This window comes from Salmo salar, chromosome ssa10, assembly GCF_905237065.1.
Source record: "Salmo salar chromosome ssa10, Ssal_v3.1, whole genome shotgun sequence".
NCBI classification, from domain to species: Eukaryota; Metazoa; Chordata; class Actinopteri; order Salmoniformes; family Salmonidae; genus Salmo; species Salmo salar.
Window position 1 is genome coordinate 5,838,868 of NC_059451.1, and position 20,906 is coordinate 5,859,773.

Sequence of the window (20,906 nt, forward strand, 5' to 3'; positions counted from 1 at the left end):
ACACACACAAAAGTGTTTTGCCGCCTTTGTTGACGCGGCTGTCTGAAAGAGGTGGTGTGTGGGAATTTGAAAACACACTCTCACGCCATATGTACACACACACATAGTGATGAGTGATGTCACTTCTCTCCAATGTGAAGCGCACTCATTACAGGGTTTGTTTGTTGAAGGCTGCAGGGTAATTGCCCACCTCCCGCCTCCCCCTCCTCCTCTCAGCCATCCCACCATTTCACCACCTCAGGGGCGTGTCGCAAGGAGTGATTGGCAGCTAATGAGGCGGGCGTGCTTTGAGTCAAGCGTGCTGCTGGTGTTTGGGACGGGCGACAGCTCCGGCCGCCACCCCCCCCCCACGGTGGTCTCCGATTGTTTCAAGATGAGTTTGGTTCGCTTGTCCCTTCCTGAGAGCCTATATAACCAGACATCCTTTCTGCTGCTAGGGGGGTGAATGGAAATGATCTGCACTGGCGAGCGTAAACAAATACTGCAGCTCTTTTCAAGGCACGCACAAACACACACAAACACACTCGCTCGCTCGCTCTCTCTCTCACACACATACACACACTTTGATCTTCTGCTGTTATCCTCTACGCAGCGCGACGGCTACTTCCCCTCCTTGCCGCTGTGTCCAGTCCAAAGTTGTCTACATCAAAAGGCAGACACATCCAATAGTGTCCCTAAAATACAATACCCTAAAATACCTCAGTCTATTTTCATTTCAGAAAAGATTAAGTAGGTCGTAGTTGCATAAACTTTCATAAAATTATATTTAATCTTTGGAGATAACATTGGTTATTTTAAGCCCTATTTATTATATTATATCATATTTGTATTTATGGAGCTAAAAATACATATTCATAAATGTAGGAATGTGAAGTGTAATATTTAGGGGATAAAGAAAACAGTGCCCTGCATACTCTTTTTGTTAGAATACCTCTGCTTTATAACTTCAACAAAGCTTTGAAATACATTTTGTTCCTTAAATATCCAAGGTGAATTCAGGGTGATTAAGAATGAATTGGCATGTTCCTTTTCCTCCTTTCAAGACATTTCCACCATCTTGATTTAATTTCCAATTCAAAAACATACATATAGTTGTACATATTTCATTATATTTGAGTTTCTTTGTCCCCGAATATATTTTATTAATATAAGTTATTGCACTGATTAAATCCATTATTTTTGATTCCTGTCATATTTTAAATGTTTATGAATAATATGTACCTTCATGCCCCTGCCTATTTAATCTCCTATGGAACTCTAGATGGCAGTATTCACCTTCCAGCTGTACGGCTTCATAAGGGGTTTATTAAAGCAGCAATCAGCAGTTTGAACAATAACAAATCTAACTCGCTACCTCTGTTTTGGGAAAATCTGATGAATAGGGCTGGAGAAATGAAACCACTCTCAAATTCATTGACCTATCTATGGATGTGAGGACCATGATATACAAATTATAGTTTTAACCATGTTTTGAGGTTATATAGTGTTTATTTACATTTACTTTGTTTACAAACATTGGAGTGAAACAAGCTTATATTTTGGGTTTGCCCCTTTTAAAGAAAAATTACAATGATCCATGGGATCTGTTTGTCTCCATCCATAACCATGGCAAAACTAAGTTAGGTGATTTAAACTTTTCTTTTGAAACATTACTATTTCACAGAATAAGCATCAAATTAGGAATGTACAGATCTGGTATATGGGCCAGTTGAAAACGAGCACCAGCATTTAGTCATTTATCATCAGGCTGCGATGGCAGCAACCGTGTGTGTGTCTGTGTTGTTAGCCTTGGACAAGCATGTGTACAAGCCATTCAAAACGGGTCGAGACAGGTAACTTTTTGTGAAGTGTTGGTCTGGTAAGTCCCAGGACCTTTAACATGCTCTGGACTGCTCCCACTCCCAGCTCAAGTTTCTCTGTCGGAATTAGCCATTATAAATGCCACAAAGGAATAAAACAGTAATTGAGAAGGCGGCGAAACCGGAGCCCCATTTAACCGGCCGACCAGCTGGATCACCGCGCTCCCTTTTTGCCTTTGTGCTGCAAAACAGTCCATTCTGGTGGCTGTTGAACTGCGCCGATATCCCTGAGTGTTTGAGGCCGTATCGGAGTTTGAGAAAGCCAGGGTTTGTATACACTAATGTAGGCATAATAAGGCGGGCTAATCTTACTGAGAGAGATTAATCACGACCGTGCATTTCAGTGTCTGCAGAGTATTTAAACACAAACACAATGGTAGTCGAGCATGAGCACTGATTCATTGATCCATTAATGCGTATATTATTATAGGGCTCTCTCTGGGCTATCCAATGCCCTTAAGGCCCTGCTGAGCTCACTGTGAGTCAGACAACTATGTGGGGAGAATTTTTACTTTTTCTCTTATTTTTATTTTGACTGAACTGTCCAAAATCCATCCATCATATGAATTCGCTGGGTTGCTCTGTGCGCCCTTCTGTTTGTGCTTTAAGGTTAATAATCAGGATCATTAAAGCGCGAATACATCAAAGTCGATTCAAACCAAATGGTTGATTCACGTGGGGCTAATCGCACGCAGAATGCCCGACCACAGAGCTACATTTTACATGTGCCTATAGAAACGTTGGCAGGTTACTTATGCATCAAAGACACGTATCCAGGTGCAAAAAAAAAGAGAAAGAGACATTTTCCTGGGGTATGTAACTGATTCACTATGTACCTAGCTGACATTCACTCTGATCCCAACCTTTAAATTGGAAGAATTGAAATCGACCGGGGGAAAATAAATAAATAAAACGATGATATAAACATGTATGTTTTGTTTGTTCTCGTTTGCTCTCTCACTCTCTTGCAGTTGGATTGATATATTCAGAGTTGTCGATGCGAATTTGGGAAAAACTCAAAGGGTAAAATGTATAATCTTTTGTTTTTATTGAATGTCTCTTGGAGCACGCGCTCTTTAAGCCCCTGACTGAGACACTTAAGGAAATCAGAGCAGGATTTTAGAGGCTGCGGGGGTTCATTAGGCCCAGACTGGCCTGACTTCCTACCTCAGAGCAAGAGAAGAGGGAGAGAGAGGGAAGGAGAGAAGGAGATCGAAAGGGTTGAGAGAGAGAGGAAATAAGGAAATAAGGAGAGAAAAGAGACAAAGTGAAGGAGATCAACAGAGAGCGAGAGAAAGAAAGAGCGAGTGTGTTATGCCGCCTGTCTCCCCGTAATAGATTGACACCACAAATCACACTGAAAAATTAGACAAGCTAAGAAAAACGCAGCCGGGATTACCAATGGCAATTGCACTAACCATACAGCATACAGTACAGTACATACCCCCATGCTCTCTTTGTGTGTGTCATACACTATGTGAGGGGCATATAAATGAAAATCACACTTTTCTCCCTTTCTCTTTCCCTTTCTATTCTGTTCTCTCTTCTGAAGGTGGGACATGAGGCTAAAACCTCCCAGGCACTGGGAAAAACATAGTTGACTGAGCGGGAGAGAACACTGGGATAGGAAAAGCTAAATGGCTGACACTGTAAATCTATGGCATCTCCTGCGTTGTCAGACCTTGATGAGTGCTCTTTGTTGGTTTTTGTGAGGCTGGGCTATCTGTGGGCCGGCAAGGTTGCTAGCTCTTTACGGCTACCTCAACCCTGTGTGTGTGTGTACGTACCTGTGTGAAGGGACAGCTCTCTGATGGTACTGTTGCCCGTCTGTGTTCAAAGGGCCCAGGGGCAATGGGGCAACAGGACCTGGTAGTGTTACGGCCGCTACAGTAAATTCATTGATTTAGCTCACTGTTGCCAACCCTAGCTACATTACGCTTAGTGGTGCATGGAGCCTAGGTTGTGATGTAAATATGATCTACAGCAGCGCTCCCTAAGCCCTGGTACACATCAGCAAGCACCTTTGTGCTGGGGATTAGTGATTGGCCGGCCAGGAGAGAAACGGCGAGCCTTGGTACCTAGGGAGCATTTCCAGTGTTTCTGTCTTGGGGCCATTTGCTGACGTAAATACAGTGTGTAGATTGAGCTTACTACAGGAAATAGAATTGAAATGAACTGACCCAGTGTGTGCACCTAGAGGTTTCCCTTCTTGTTTGTGTAAGTGGAGCATTATTGAAATGTCTGTGTGTGTGCATATGCGTGTTTTCACAACCTAATGCTAAACTAATTACACCAAATGGTGGCAGTGCTGTGTGTATGAAAAGGTGAAGAGGTGGCGCGAATGTGTCACCGGGGGAGCAGTCTTATCTCGTTGTGGCGCTCAAGGACTGAAACCTGATCCCGCCGTTAGCGCTGGCTGCACCGCCGTCATTTGAACTCCCTTTTAGGCAGAATTCAATCAGTGTTCTCTCCTTTATATGCTGGCCCCTTTTTTTTGCCGCTCACAATTCCCCCACCATCTGGGGATGAGAACTTTTGTCATGTCAGGTATAATGCTTGATATCTGAATCCGTCGCCCCGACTGACAACATTTTTACCCTTTTTCCTTTTTGAGAGAAAGGAGGCCATTCTTAAATTTTGCAAGAATGAAAACGAATGATATAGGGTTTTTGTATGGAGCACTGTGAGTGAATCCTCTGAACGTTTTATCCCATTCATAGGGCTTGTGCTGCTTGTACTGAGCTACTGTACTGTGTTATTGGGCTTGTTCGACATTGTAGTCGACATTGCCGACGGACTGATCTACAAATCATCTAGCATCATAAATAAATATTCCTTATTATTTGTAGATCAGTCAGTCAGGCACAATTTACCCACAATGGTGCACAGGTTTGATGCTCTCAAACACGGAGAGATAACAGCCTGTTTGTATTGGCTGGAGGTGCCAGCGTCCCATAGGACAAAGGGGGCAGTAGCATGCCACGGACCGAGCTACCAGTCACTGTCATTGGCTCACAGCAACGGGGTCACGTATTTGGTGACAGCTGCCCCCCCCCGGCCCCCGCCAGACAGGATGTGGGCTAAGTCAAAGGTCACAGGACCAGGCTCTAAAGTGTCCTCCAACCAATAAACACTAACCCCCTCCCTAACATACACTCACTCACGCACACACACACACACACACACACACACACACACACACACACACACACACACACACACACACACACACACACTCATCCACCTCCCTCCTCTCACTAATCTCCCTAAAGTGCACTAGCAAAGACCACATTGGAAATAAGTGTTGAATAATTTTGCATAATCCATTCTTATAATCATAAGAAACACAACATAAAGAGGGATGTTACAATGTTATCCTCTGGGCTTTGTACTTCATCCTCTGGGCAACTGTACTATGTCTTAAGACAATAAATAAATCAATTCAAAAGTGTTGCCCATAGGTCATGTTTTTTCAAATTGTATTTCTCTGTTGAATTTTTATTTTTTTGAATCTTTTCTCCCGCAGATCAATCGAGCGCCGAGCTTCGGGACCGATCAGAAGATTGATTACGACGTGAAGAAAGGGGTCTTGCTCAACGCACTGAAACTTCTCAACATCAGGTAGGCCTATAGATGCTGTGTAGCAGCAACACTTCTACAATATCATCCGCACAGCCTCCCGAGGCCCATTATGAGTTCATCAAAAAGCATACGCTGAACTTTTGCATGGCCAAGGCTTTTGAATGTTTTAGATTTGTATTGATTCTCTTTATTTCACCACAAACATTTTCAATTCTTTGATGTGCGCACTATCTACCCCTCTTGTTATTCGTTTCAGAGTGATTTCATTAGTATACGAGTGCTTTGTTTACTAGGCTTCTGTATTTTGTTTTAACAACTGCTAAAGCTGCAGTCCTTGTAAAAGTGGGTTACGTGCTGGATTGTTGGATGGCGAAAAAAAAGTTATAAAGCTTAGGCCCTCTCCATTGTTCTCTTTGTGCATTGTTCAATCGGGCGTTGTGTGTGTTGCTTACAGTATGCTGTGTGTGTGTGTGTGTGTGTGTGTGTGTGTGTGTGTGTGTGTGTGTGTGTGTGTGTGTGTGTGTGTGTGTGTGTGTGTGTGTGTGTGTACAGTGTGTGTGTATGTGTGTACGCTGTGTGTGTGTGTGTGTGTGTGTGTGTGTGTGTGTGTGTGTGTGTGTGTGTGTGTGTGTGTGTGTGTGTGTGTGTGAGTGTGTGTGTGTGTGTGTGTGTTGCTTACAGTATGGTGTACTGAGTGTGTGAGTGCAGAGTTTCCCCTATATTCCTTTAGCAGCGGTGGCCCACCCCTACTAAATTATTGCCACTTCTGCTAAAAATAAATACTAAATAAATAAAAAAAAATGATGTATATATCTGCCGAGATACGCTTTTAAATGGATAGTCGTTGGTTCAATGACTGGAAGTATATGGAAATAAAATAAAATATCAAATACATTTTTTTTTATTGTCACGTACACATATATTGTTGATGTTATCGCGGGTGTAGAGAAATGCCTATGTGTCTAGTTCCAACAGTACAGTAATACAAAACAACACACAGAAATCTCCAAAATATAGACATTTAGAAATAGTAGAACGTCAGAGTCTGGAATATACATTTTTATGAGTATGATGGTGTGTATAGAAATGATGGACAGTATATGAATAGAAAAGCTTTGTACAGCAGTAGTTATATAGGATGAGCCTTGACTAGAATACAGTCTATACAGTTGAAGTGGGTAAAACATTATGTAAACATTATTAAAGTGACCAGTGTTCTATGACTATGTACATAGGGCAGCGGTCTCTAAGTTGCAGGGTTGAGTACCGAGTGGTAGCCGGATAGTAACTAAAGTTCAGGGCAGGTTACTGGGCGGAGGTCGGTTAGTGGTCACAATAGGTGTATGTATACGTGTCTGTGCGTGTCTTTGTGTGTGTGCATGTGTGTGTAAATGTTTATGTGAGTGTGTGTGTGTACACGTTTGCGTGTGTGATTGTATCCATACTGACTAGTTGTGGTTGTGCTGTCCCTGGGCTGCCTTGAGTCTCTACACTGATTGATCATCCCAGACCTGACCTCCAGCTCTCTGCTCTCTCTGTGCCTCTCCATCACATGGCTAAATATAGTCCCCATACACTCCCCATAAACAACAAGGAATGCCACTACATTAGGACTTACACACTGGAGTGGATCAAATACACCCCTACAATAGATCTGTTTACAGCACTGTGTCACGGTGATACACAGTGATGCACAGTGATACACTGAACGCAGCTCTATCCCAGTGCAGTACAATATAAATACCTTATCAGAAAAATTTCAAAAGATCTGTTTGGCAGCGCTGTGATACACTGTGATACATTGAACGCAGCTCTAGGTCAGCCCAGTACAGTGTAGTAAATCATTAGGAGAAAAAGCATTGTTTAACAGCTCTAGCGCAGTACAGTACCATTAATCCCTTATCAGAAGAATTTGTTTCATTGCCGGTGTTTACTGCGTTCATAAAGACAAAAGGGGAGATTTGATTATTTCCCAACAAATAAATCTTGGCCTGGTGATAGAACATTGAAACAACGTCTGGCACCAGACAAACTGCGTATGTTCACTGAGTGAAAGAAACGTTGTTACATTTCTTTATATAGTAATACCTTACCTCTGTAAGGAGTGGGCCATGGTGGCTGGGTGGGCTTGTGACTTGGTTCAATTGGAAAGATGTAGAGCTGTGCGATATGAAAAAAAAATCCATATTGCCTAAATTGATGTGATACGTTTATAATTTTAATGTGCAACAGTTTTTTTTTAAATTATCCTTTAAACTACTACTACTAGTGTGATGGTTGTAGTCATCACTTGTCCCCTTAACAATCACTGATATTAGCACACTGATTTCATTTCAAACTTCACATTTCTCCAGTATAGGCTACTTATTGTAATGAACAATATCAGCAAAATGCCTGCGATAAGTGATCGGTATGGTAAGTGTCGATAACTTTCGGTTTAGTCTCCAGCTCTAGAAAGGTGTCAGAAGACAATCCGTACTGCTAGGGCAGTTCCCGGGGAATCCAGGACACAGAGTAACCCCAGTGCCCACAGGAGGGCACAATATTACATTTAAAGGGCCAGTGAGTGGCTAAAATAAATTGCTCCCACTAGGTCAGAGAGTTAGGACCTTTGACTTCTTTATTAGGAATATGAAGAAAGTCAATGGTTCTGACTCCTTCCAACTTTGCTTTTTTCAAATGCTTTGAGCATTTGATTGGGCCTGTCAGGAGTGTGGGTTTGCACTTTTTGGATGATATTCATTCCATTACTCCAGGGCAAACTTAAGTACAGCTGTGGTTTTTGAAAGAACCCAGGTTTGGTACGTTCAGCATTCCACTTTTTGTGCTTCAATGCCAAAAGAGAGAGGCTGTGGGCTTTGCAAGATTAATCAAATTATACTTTATAGAGTACGTAAATAAATAAAGGTATTGGAGGGAAGCTAAATGAGAGAGAGAAAGAAAGAGAAGGTTTGCTGTTCTCATTGTTTGTCTCTGCTGTGTTGTGGTTTCTTCTTTCAGAGCGAGCGACAAGAAGCGTAACCTGGCCCAGCAGAAGGCAGAGGCCCAGAGACGGCTCTACGGCCAGGGCTCCATGAAGAAGCTCTCGGCCGCCTCCTCCGAGGCAGAAAAACAGCGCCACACACTGGAGCGAAGGAAAGAAGAACTGGTGCGTAATGATAGTTATAATTTCAGTAGTAGGAATTCCCTCTGCTTTAGTATTTTTTTACGCATAATAATATATAATATAATATATACCATTTAGCAGATTATGCACATTGATATTGAACACATATGGAGAGATCGACAGAAAGATGGATGAGATGTGTTAAAGGACAGTAGGCCTAAATAAAACCAATGTCGGCATAGCCTTAACTGTGCCGGTGGCAGCGACCCGAACAAGAAAAACAATTTTTGATAGAATGATAGAAACTACTGCTTTTTCCTTGCCCTTGTCACTGTAAAAGTAAAAGTTTCAGTCGACAGCGTAACATTTCATTATACATGCGTTAGAAGTAGGCTGGACAAGGTTGTCGCGTGCTCCAGGTTTAAGTAGCTAGTGGGTTCCACCCCTTGATTAGTCCCTTGATCAACCTTTAGCGGTCTGAACGGAGGGGGCACACGGCAACACAAGCTGTATTTTATTTTAAAAGGGCACGGTGATATCCAAGTGTGGGTGATACATACGCCACTACCCAGGGATGAGTGTACGGACATGTACCGGCGTTTAGCCGATCAGTGACTGTAATTGGAGGAACCCTTACTCTCTTCATAAAATTTCCCACTTGACCTTCTCACAATTATTGCTCTTTGATGTATAAAAAATGGGAATGAGGGAGGAAAAATCCATGTGAATTTTAAATTGGCAGGGCCGGTGTAAAACAGGTGTTGAGGACGGAGGACGACCCCTTTCTTTTCAACACTAGGCCTTTTGTGCTTCTCCGCTCTGTGCCTCTGACTTCATTAGTCCGATTCTAAATAGAGAAAAGTGTCATTCCTTCAGTTATTGTTATTCAGATAGAGGTGCATGGGGGGGAATTCAGTCCCAAGTTACTTCTGCCTTATTCCATTTTTGTGTATTCTGACCTTGAACTTACGCATGGGGAAAGGCCAGTGCCAGCAAGGTACCCATTGGGGTGGAGTTCAAATAAATGGAGGTATGGCGGAGGTGTAAACAGATATGCCATATTCTGACCTTGACTTAATTCCCTAGTAATTCCACCATCTTTACACAAGTGGAAACCATGAATAAGGTTAAGCACCTGTCGGTTTCAAGTGAAAAAACATCTACTATTTCCATTCGGATAGAAATCTGATAGAAATAATACTATTCTCCAAACACTGTAATTTATAAATTGATAAGAGCTAGGTAAATGAGTAATCGATTTGGAGAAGGCGATTGTGAATACAAATAGCAGTTGTTTTAGATAATTTTTCCTTATGATCGCTGGAGATTTAAGTGAAACCAGTCATATGGAAGCGAACTGAAAATCCTATCAACATGACGTGTATTGCAGCCCCTTTTCCAGTGAAGTAGGCTATAAATAGCTGTGCCGTTATTCTGAATTTTACAGTGCCTTCATAAATTATTCACACCGCTTGACTTACTCCACATTTTGTTGTGTCACAATATCCCATAATGACAAAGTGAAAACCCATTATTTTGCAAATGTATTGAAAATTAAATACAGAAAATATCTCATTTACATAAGTATTCACACCCCTAAATCAATACACGTTAGAATCACTTTTGGCAGCGATTACAGCTGTGAGTCTTTCTGGGTAAGTCTCTAAGAGCTTTGCACACCTAGATTGTACAATATTTTCCCATGTATTATTTTCTAAATGCTTCAAGCTCTGTCAAATTGGTTGTTGATCATTGCTAGACAGCCATTTTCAAGTCTTGCCCTAGATTTTCAAGCAGATCAGCCACCAAGGAACATTCACTGTCTTCTTGGTAAGCAACTCCAGTGCAGATTTGGCCTTTCTTTTAGGTTATTGTCCTGCTGAAATGTGAATTAATCTCCCAGTATCTGGTGGAAAGCAGACTGAACCAGGTTTTCCTCTAGGATTTTTCCTGTGCTTAGCTTCATTCCGTTTCTTTTTTATCCTGAAAAACTGTGCTTAATGGTTACAAACATACCCATAACATGATGCAGCCACCAATATGCTTTACAATATGGAGAGTGGTACTCAGTAATATGTTGTATTGGATTTGCCCCAAACATAACACTTTGTATTCAGGACAAAATGTGAATTGCATTGCCACATTTTTTGCATTACTTTAGTGCCTTACATTACTTTAGTGCCTTGTTGCAAACAGGATGCATGTTTTGGAATATTTTTATTCTGTACAGGCCTCCTTCTTTTCACTCTATCAATTAGGTTAGTATTGTGGAGTAACTACAATTTGTTGATCCATCCTCAGTTTTCTGCTATCACAGCCATTAAACTCTGTAACTGTTTTAATGTCACCGTTGGCCCCATGAGCATTTTCCTTCCTCTCGGGCAACTGAGGAAGGATGCCTGTATCTTTGTAGTGACTGGGTGTATTGATACACCATCCAAAGTGTAATTAATAACTTCACCATGCTCAAAGGGATATTCAATGTCTGCTTTTTAAAATTTTACCCATCTACCAATAGGTGCCCTTCTTTGAGAGGCATGAAAACCTCCCTCGTCTTTGTGGTTGAATCTGTGTTTGAAATGCACTGCTCGACTGAGGGACCTTACAGATAATTGTATGTGTGGGGTACAGAGATGTGGTAGTCATCCAAAAATCATGTTGAACACTATTATTGCACACAGAGTGAGTCCATGCAACTCATTATGTGACTTGATAAGCACATTTTTACTCCTGAACTTAGGCTTGCAATAACAAAGGGGTTGAATTATTTTTGACTCGAGACATTTCATCTTTAAATTTGTATTAATTTGAAACAATTTTGAAAAACATAATTCCACTATGACATTATGGGGTATTGTGTGTAGGCCAGTGACAAAAAAATCTACATTTAATCCATTTTAAATTCAGGCTGTAACAAAACAAAATGTGGAAGAAGTCAAGGGTGTGAATACTTTCTCAAAGCACTGTAATTGTATGTCCTAATAATTTGCAGGGATGAAATCTGGAGACCCAAGCTATAGGCTGTAGTGCTGAACCTACCGAGTTGATTTATGCGCTTTAGAATGTTTTAATTGTATGACCGGGCTTTTAAAAAAATGTTCAACAATTTGTATCATGTTAAATATTAGCTACTATTGGGAGCCACAGTCAGTAATACCCGCGTACATTGATAACTGTCACTTTAGTGTTACTTTCCTTCAATTTGTAGCCTACATTTTGCAACATTCAGTTCTGTTAACCTTTCTTTCCTCTGTTACGTCCGTGAAGTTGTTGTTGAGGGTTGCTAGCAATACTGGATTATATTAGACTAACGTGTGTATTAATTTAGAACATGTAGCCTATTTGAATCATAATGGAACTCACCCCACAGGTAGCAGTTCAAACCTGGAGCCTGGCGCACGGTTCACGACGACTAGACCGTTGTTATTACAGTTCCATGATTAGTGAGGAATAGAGTAGATGTATAGGACTATTATTATTATTCATTATTAATTCATTATTAAGTATTATTATTATATTACCCTATTGTGCACTTTTCTCACCTTCCAATATTTCATGGATTGAACTTGAATATGTGTCACAAGGTGTGGCTCAAGGAAGCAGGAGAGGTAGAGTCAAGCGCAGGAGACAGATGATTCCGTGAATACTTCTTTAATATATCCACACGGAAAAAATACAAGCACGGTCGGGCAGGGCATATAAATAAAACGCACACCCTCTCCAAACATAACGCAGGGACGCAGCCCAATATAAACTCCGCGTAAAACACTGGCAGAGGAAAAACACAGACCCTCACTTCCAAACATGAGCCCTGACAAAAACAATCCCGCACAAAACACAAACCTACCTAGCTAGCCTAAATCCCCCCCCCCCCCCCACTAACAACTAATACAAAACAGGTGCGTGCCTTTCCCAAACCTAACTAACAGCACGTGAAACAGAGGATCGGTGGCAGCTAGTAGGGGCACCACCTTCCGTAGGTGTCGTGACAATATGGCAACTTTCAGGATGAATCAAACCACTGTATTTGTGATTCATCAATATATTTTGTTTATATGTATTACAATATCAGAGTATTTTCCATCTACCAATTGGTGCTGAAACAGAGACTAATATGCATATATTTAATGTCTTTCTTTCATTGATCCCTAATATTTTGAACCCGTCCTCTCAATATATTCTTGTGAGTTTGTTGACCAAATTCTAATGAAAGGTACACCGTATTTAACCCTATCAGTCCCGAGACCCCAGAAAAAAACAGCTTTTCACTTATCTCACATTCATTTAGCCGTTATATTTAGTGTCACAATGATGTGTTTTACCATTTTCTTTTCAGGACAACCAGGGCTACAAGTAGAGCAGAAAACAATTTGACAAACAGTAAACAAAATAAGTCCGCCAAAGCAAAAACCTGATAGAAATGAATTCATGTGAGTGCTATAAGTACAGAAATGGTTTGCTCAGTGTGAAATGAATATCCAACTAGTCAGTGACAACTGTGTGGAGTTTGGAGTTTGTGACAGCAACTGTCAGTTTATTACAGTATTATAGACACTATGTCCTGGGATTTCCTATGATCGTCTATGTAGAAGAACCCTTTATCTTCTAATGACTTTTGTGTAGCCTGTGAGCTGCATAGAGATAAACATGTGTGTGTTCGTAAGAGTCTCAGCTTTTCATAGATATATTTTAATAGTGTGTAGCTCAAACCATTCTGACTCTACAGACGTTGTTGTAAAAAACTCTCGGCCCCTTTGGGATCCGCCCTTGTCTCACAAACACAGCTCTAGCTCATCCCCCGTTAATCACACAGACTAATGGTTGGTACCAATGATTGCAGAAGAAATAGACAAAACCAATGGTACCTTGAAGTCTGTAGCACAAACACACAATATTTAAAAGGGGATAGAAGTCCAAAATCACGCCAGCACAATGGTGGGACTCATTGGGTTAAAGGTGGCTTAAATCGATTTTGCACCATTTAAATCTTATTCAAATCTGTTCATATACACCCTCAGAAAGAATGTCAATTTTTTGGGTTTGTTTGTTGTGATAAGCGAACACATAGATATGTTAATGTTTTCATACATTCATAGAATGTTTGGAAATGACGTAGAGTCAGGTATTTGTGAAAATTCAATAGTAATGTGAAAGACATGCATTTGAGCAATTAATAGACACTGCAGTCAATAAAAGCTCAGTCTTGTCCAGATCCGGACTCTACACAGACTGGTGCGCCATAACCAATCACAGCTATTATACAAATAGGCCATGCCATATGCGAATGTGCCATTCACGTTGATGTTGCACTGCACTGGACTGTGTTTCCAGGCAGCAGAACAGCAACTTTGTTTGGATCATTGTTTAGAAAGCAGTAGCAAAAGTCACAAAAGAAACCTGAATTGTTTTCTGCAAATATATAAATAACAGGAGTCTTACTTTTTGGAACTTTACAGTCCTATTGCTCAAACAACAAACTATTTCATGAAGGTATGTTCTGGCCGGTGGAGTTTTGTTAAGTGCCTCTTGTTCTGAAAGGTAACAGGCATTGTTTGCGGTACATTATCTTTCATATCAGCAATAAATAATACAAATCAAATAAAAGGTTCATATTACTTCACACTTTTATAGAGTTAGGGTTATTGTCTTTTAAAAAAAATATTATTTCTCACTGATATAAAACATTTGTTACATATGTTTCAAAAACCTTCGTACAGGCAATGAGGTTTCTAAATGTTAAAACGGAGTGTCGGGATTGTTGTTCACCTGGTCCCACTGGTAAGCGATGCTTGTAGCTGAGAACCCTAGGGATAAGGCAGAATGCCTTGTTAATGCCTTGGGTTCTCGAGAACGTCAGCCTGTGCAGAACAACAACAACAACAACAACAACGATATTAGCCTGAGCCAGATGAGCGAAAATCGAGCACAGGGGACAGTAGATAAACCCTCTCATACTTGTTCAGTGTTTCGTTGACAGTCTACCACTCACCCACTTGTCCAGGTGATAACATAACATCTACAGTACAGGTCTCTGTGTTATTTAAGGTTCTAGATAGCTAAATGACTTAGCTATCAATTCATATTGCCAGCTTGCTAAGTAAATTGGCCTATATAAATAGATAAGCCAAAGCCTTAGCCACGTACTGCATAGCTAGATTGATTGTGTTGAGATTCAACAATCACTGCCCTCTTCATCCTTTTTTCCCCCAGAAATATTGGGTTTGTGAATCTGAAACAGTTCATCTCCTGAATTGCTGGAGGCAGCAAACAATGTACTAGGTGTGATTTACAACTGATAACAATATTTATTAGACTACCTAGTGATTTATTGTTGAATTTTATTAATCATGTATTGACTGCATCCTTTTAATTCTGCCAACAATGCTTTACTCTACGTAATGGAATTTTGGGTCAAATATAACCTCTTTTTTTTTTTCTTTTTTTTTTAGTCTTTTATGAAGTTGGTTTTGAAACATAAAATGAAAATATTAAAATATCTGTTGGTTTAATTTCTGCAAAGTAGTAAAAACAGTGTCAGTTCCACTTTAAGATAAGATAAATGTACTGAGAACCCGATTGAATGAAAAATCAGCAAGAAAATCTGTTGGCCAGCAAGCGAGAGGGTTTTCAACAGTTTAATTAAATGTTTTCACTGTGTGCAAGATAGCCACATCTGTAGAGTGTGTTACTCGCCTGCGTAAGGTAAGTCTGAATACCAACTACTGAGAACTGCATCGGAAAGGCGTGCGTAGGAAGGCATATATTTCCTAAGTCTGAATTGGCCCCATGGTGAATTTGGGCTGGTAATATATTTATTTATTTTCACCCTACGTTTTTTCTGTTACCTGTGGGTTTTTTTTCTGCAGAAAGAGCAATTGACTCAGGTCCGCAAGCAGATCTCCCGGGAGGAGCATGAAAAGAGACATCTGGGGAACTACAGGTAAGGGGGGAAGAGGCACTGAGTGAGGAGGGCTCCGTTTACATTTACGGGGTCACATGCGGAGCACCCGGATCTCAGGAGGATAAATAACATTGGGAGAGAAAATAAATTGAATGTTTGAGTGGGACGAAAGTGAGAAAGCGACAGAGTGAGGGGGTGCGTAGGCTTGAGTTGTGACTCTTATGCGTGAGTGTTACCAAGGAGTTATTGAGAGAAAGAAAGAGAGAGTGTGCGTTGCAGAGGTTTGAGTCATGAATCCCGTGCATTCACAAAGTCAGTGCAGCCACGTCATGTGAAAAGAACAGGCAAATGAGTAAGCGTCTGATCTCTCTCCTCCTCCTCTTCCTCCTCTCTCTGATAAAGACTTCAGAAGATTTACGTAGGCCAGTCATTTCTTTATAGTATCGTTGACGTGTCTGAGTCAGAGCTTGTTTTTTGTTCATTGTTAATACTCTCTCCATCCCTCTGCTTTCTCTTTCTGTCTCTCTTTTCCTCTCTCTCCCCCCACCTCTCGCTCGCTCTCCCTTTTGCATAAGTGACCTCTTCCCTGAACACTCAATGAGCGGATAGTCTAATGGCGACATGCGTCTGTGAATTATTGTCGGTAGCTAACCCTGCCAGACACACCAGTCTGGAACCTGAGCTAATAGACCCTGTCTGTGTACCAAGTGGCACCCTATTCCCTTTATAGTGCACTACTTTTGACACGGGCCCATAGGGCCATAGTGCACTATATAGGGAATACAGTGCCATTTGGGAAGCAGCCCCTGGGATTCATACACGGCATCGGGATCTGATTTAGGCTCGCTCGTTAGTGTCTCTTAACGAACTTAGCCCGTCATTAGATGAAATGCACTTCAGGTACGGGAGTCAGACGAGAGACCGGCATCAAAGGGAGCTCAGGTCCAGTGCCTGTCACCGTGTTTGGTTTATCAAACTTCTCAGAAGTGTGTGTGTGCATGCCTGTGTGTGTGCATGTCTGTGCGTGTGTGTGTGTGTGTGTGTGTGTGTGTGTGTGTGTGTGTGTGTGTGTGTGTGTGTGTGTGTGTGTGTGTGTGTGTGTGTGTGTGTGTGTGTGTGTGTGTGTGTGTGTGTGTGTGTATTAACCAGTGTAGGGGACTTAATAAAAGGCTGGGAAGGGACAAGTCAAGTCGAAACTCATTGAAATTGGTCAAGTTTTTAGCTGATGTAATTGCGAGTTCTTACACGATCCCCAACTAATCAAAACAAGGGCTGAAATATGCAGAAACATTCTGAACATGAACAACTCCTTCAGAAGAAACATGTGGGTCAAATCGCAGATTAAGCAGCCATATGTTTAAAAGCTGGGGCCAAAATATGAGCGACGGCGAACACACAGGATGCGTCCCAAATTATACCCTATTCCCTATATAGTGTACTACTTTCACTAAACTTTGCCTCTCGAGTTGAGCCATCACTCACATGTGTAGCTCTTAAAGGATTGACAGCTTTATCCCCCCACGATCTCAACATTTACATTGGTTTATCCCCTTGATTATGGTGGGTGAGGGGGCCGTTCCAACCCCAAAAGCAGGCTGTTCGCGCTTCCAAATGACTGGCTATACAGATGTTTGATCACCCTGTTGCAGGAGAACTTTCCTTTAATGCCAAACTTATTTGAGGTTTAAAAAGGCTTCTGAAGATTGTAATTTCCACTTTGAAATATCAGGCTTGATTTCCCCTTGCAAAAAATGCATCAACCCTGCAAAAAGGTCTATTAATTATAAAGTCACATTTCCTGTTGCTGCAGGATTATTTTCCTGCTGCAGCAAACTGGCTAAAATGTAAAATCCTACATTTAAGCCAGTCTCCACCATCAATTCAATTAGCCATCTATTCGCACTGAGCCCACTGAGCAAAAACTGGTTGAATCAACATCGTTTGCACATCATTTCAACCCAAAAATTCAATATGATGACATTGAATCAACGAGGAAAACTGATTGGATTTGAAAAAAGTAATCGATGTAAGATAGTTTACTCTTTTTTTCACCCAACTTTTAACTTAAATTCAATATGTCATTGAATGTAGGTGCCATTTTTTGTTGATTTTACATTGAATTCACATTAGTTGACAACTCAACCAAATGTAAATCAAATCTATACGTTGAACTGACGTCTGTGCCCAGTGGGAGGGAACTTAAACTTACATTAAAAAAACGGCAATAGAAAAAGGTACTGGTTGACTTTCCTCGGCGGTTACTGATTATTTTAATTCATGTTATGTCATTGTTTTTGTTCCCTCTCTCTCCTCCCACAGACGTATTTACCCCCCAGATGACAAGCTTCTCCTGGAGAAGTATGAAAGCCTCCTCTCAGCTGCCTTTCAGACCTTCCTCGCCGGCCGAGCGGCCTCACTTCAAAAGGAAATGAATAATCCTCTGAAACGAATGAAAGTATGTACCTGAGAATGAACAGCACACATACACACTCTCTCCTCTCTTTACCTCTCTCTCTTTTTCACTCGCCCTCCCTATCTATCTCTTTCTCTCTCTCCATCTTTCTCTTGCGCCTCACCTCTGTTTAGATGCTCTCCTCTGCAAAAAAAAGAAGAGAGAAAAATACATACAGAGAGAGAGTGTCACGCCCCCTCCTCGATCCGTGTTTGTCACCTTGTCCTTGAAAAGCATCCATTGATTGCAGATCATAGCATTTGTTAAAAGCAGGACGAACCCGTACAACCTCCATCTTTGTTTCCTGTTGCTTTGTCTGGCTCTGGCCTTTCCCCTTCTCCTCAGTCTAGGCGTTCACTGTTATTCCTTAGCGCTTTGTGAATTATCACAGTGTTAATTTGAAGTGGTTTCTCAAAGATCTCAATGTATTTGAAGGTGCTTGTGATGGTTGAATTTTTTATGGAATGCAGTAGAAGCAGCTGTGTTGCTGCGGTTTGTGGTGCGAGGGTACGTTCATAGAGAAAATAATTGTTAATAGGGAAATCGCAGGGATGCTCTGGCATTGGGGGAGAGACGGACTGCATCCCAAATGGCACCCTATTGCCAATAGTGCAGTACTTTTGACAAGGGCCCATAGAGCTCTGGTCGAAAGCTGTGCTTTATGTAGGGAATAGGGTGCCATTTAGGATGCACACAGGCTTTCTGAGGAGTTTTATTCATGATGCATTTCAGATGGAGTGGTGGTATTTGGTTTCTATACTGCGAGAAAGGGAGAGAGAGAGAGAGAGCGAGGGGGTAGACAAGGAGGAGTATGAGAGAGACGAGAGAAAGCGGTAAAGTGGTATGGTTGATACTTGGGGGGTTTGGACTGTTAGGGAGTTAGCAAAAGGGGAGAAAGTGTGTTTGAGTAGGAGAAAGGGAGACCGAGGGAGGAATAGAGAGAGACAGAGGGAGTTTTAGGAGAAGGGAGGGTGAGACAGATAGACAAACAGAGAGTTAGCAATAGCCTTGAATGGAGGGAGAAGAGGGAAAGAGAGCTGGAGGGAGGGAGGGAGGGAGGGAGGGAGGGAGGGAGGGAGGGAGGGAGGGAGGGAGGAGGGAGGGAGGGAGGGAGGGAGGGAGGGAGGGAGGGAGGAAGAGAGCACGGCAGAGGGATTTGGAGGGATCTGCCATATGTACATGTGGCTTTGAGTCTATATGAGCTAACCTCCTGCAGAGCGAGAGGCTGGCTGCGCTGGTTGGTTGGTTCATGATCAGGGATTCAACCAAATGCCAACACAGCTTTGGCCTTATGACCCTGGCACACAAACACATGCATGTGCACACACACACACACACACACACACACACACACACACACACACACACACACACACATAAACACCCACACACAAGCAGACCCACACATACTTTTGTCCCCGCATTTGACATTTGAGCAGCCTAAAGCTACTTGATTGCTAATCTGAGAGACCACAGTCACGTTTAATCTGTATTTGAGAGACAATGGGAGGGTGCCATGTGCGACAGCAACATTAATCACCCTCTCTCTAATTCAGCTGCGGCCAAAAAGGAGAAGGGGCCCAGCGTATTGGCTACGGGTAACATAATGTTTCCAGATTGATCATGGCTGTGTTCCAGATGGCACCCTATTCCCTACATAGTGCACTATTATAGGGTATAGGGTGCCATTTGGGATGCAGCCCATACATCAATAAAGAGTCAGCCCAAAGAGCAACACATGTTCTGCCAGGTCTTTCATGGTCTAGCTATGCAATGGTACTGAGGCATTATGGAAGTGGAACACCTGAGTTTTCACGTCTGCTTGCAGGTCGGGAGTAGCAACAGAATCTTACAACCCTTATTAGTGGTAGTTGATTGATTGATTAAATGTGTAATTGATAGAATTCATAATTTGGCAGTTGCTTTACAGTACCGTGTTTTACGGTACCATAGGCTATTATACTGACTTGAGATCTGCACTCATACTCAAACTTCTGGTTAAGTCTCCCATTGACGTTAATGGATGATTTACATCTCCATTGAATCTATTTATTAACGGTTTCATGACGTTTATCAAGTACTAACCTACTGTATTCTGTGTGTTTGCAGGAGGAGGACATCTTGGACCTGTTGGACCAGTGTGAGCTGGACGACGAGAAGCTGCTGGGGAAATCGTCACGGCAGAGAGGACCCAAGGTGAGATAGAGAGGGAGGGAAGGAGGCAGGGAGGAAGAGATGCCTCTTCATCTTCTCCAAACATCTTTGGGTCCATGAAAAGTGCTATGCAAAATCCATGTATTATCATTATTAACAGAGAAAAAGAGAGATGGAAGAATGAGAGAGAGGAGAGTATGAGGAGGAGGAAGGTTTGAAAAGCGAGGAATGAATGAAGGAAGGAAGGGAGGTAGAGAAAGGGGACAGATGCCCTAAGGGAACACACAGAAAGAGAGAGGGAGAATGTCTGAGAGAAAGGGAAGAAGGAAAAAAGGCAGAGAAGCAGATGTATAGAAGGGCTGATGCCTTAAGGCAGGCATTCCCAACCTTTTTACCACTGGTCCGCCTTTTTCACATTTGAAAAATGTCACCCCCCCCTCTTTTTTTATGTGATTGTTTATTGAGATAGCCTATATTAAATACACCACTAGCTTGATTTTGTTTTAATTTGAGGGACCTAGGAAAATGTTGTTTTGAAACTCATTTCCTGCAATTATACATCCTGCAACTCATGACATCTTTTAGGTAGGCTTTTTAGTAATAATAATAATTATGAGGAAAATAAAGTCTAGACCCGATTTCTCCAAATGTTATTCCCCTACCAAATATGATTTATTATGATCATTTATATGAACCCTCAATTTAATTATACATAGTCTTTTACAGAAAGTGAATAGATCAATTGATAGCAACGGAGTCACACATTGTATAAGATTACTTCCCAAGCAAAGTCCATTTTCTTTGACTCTTCGACTTTAGAAGGCTGTAGCTCAGCTTCTGAATGTCATAGAG

General features: G+C 41.7%; 1 protein-coding gene across 2 annotated transcripts in view; it reads left to right on the forward strand.

Moving 5' to 3' along the window:
- ttll7 (tubulin tyrosine ligase-like family, member 7) overlaps positions 1-20,906 on the forward strand; it is a 142,592-nt gene that overhangs the window by 92,757 nt on the left and 28,929 nt on the right. For both annotated transcript variants that reach the window (XM_014215640.2, XM_045687265.1), the window contains exons 10-14: positions 5,386-5,480; positions 8,442-8,589; positions 15,414-15,487; positions 17,768-17,903; positions 20,010-20,096. In XM_014215640.2, coding sequence (XP_014071115.2) covers positions 5,386-5,480; positions 8,442-8,589; positions 15,414-15,487; positions 17,768-17,903; positions 20,010-20,096 — 540 coding nt within the window. The remainder of the gene's footprint in view (positions 1-5,385; positions 5,481-8,441; positions 8,590-15,413; positions 15,488-17,767; positions 17,904-20,009; positions 20,097-20,906) is intronic.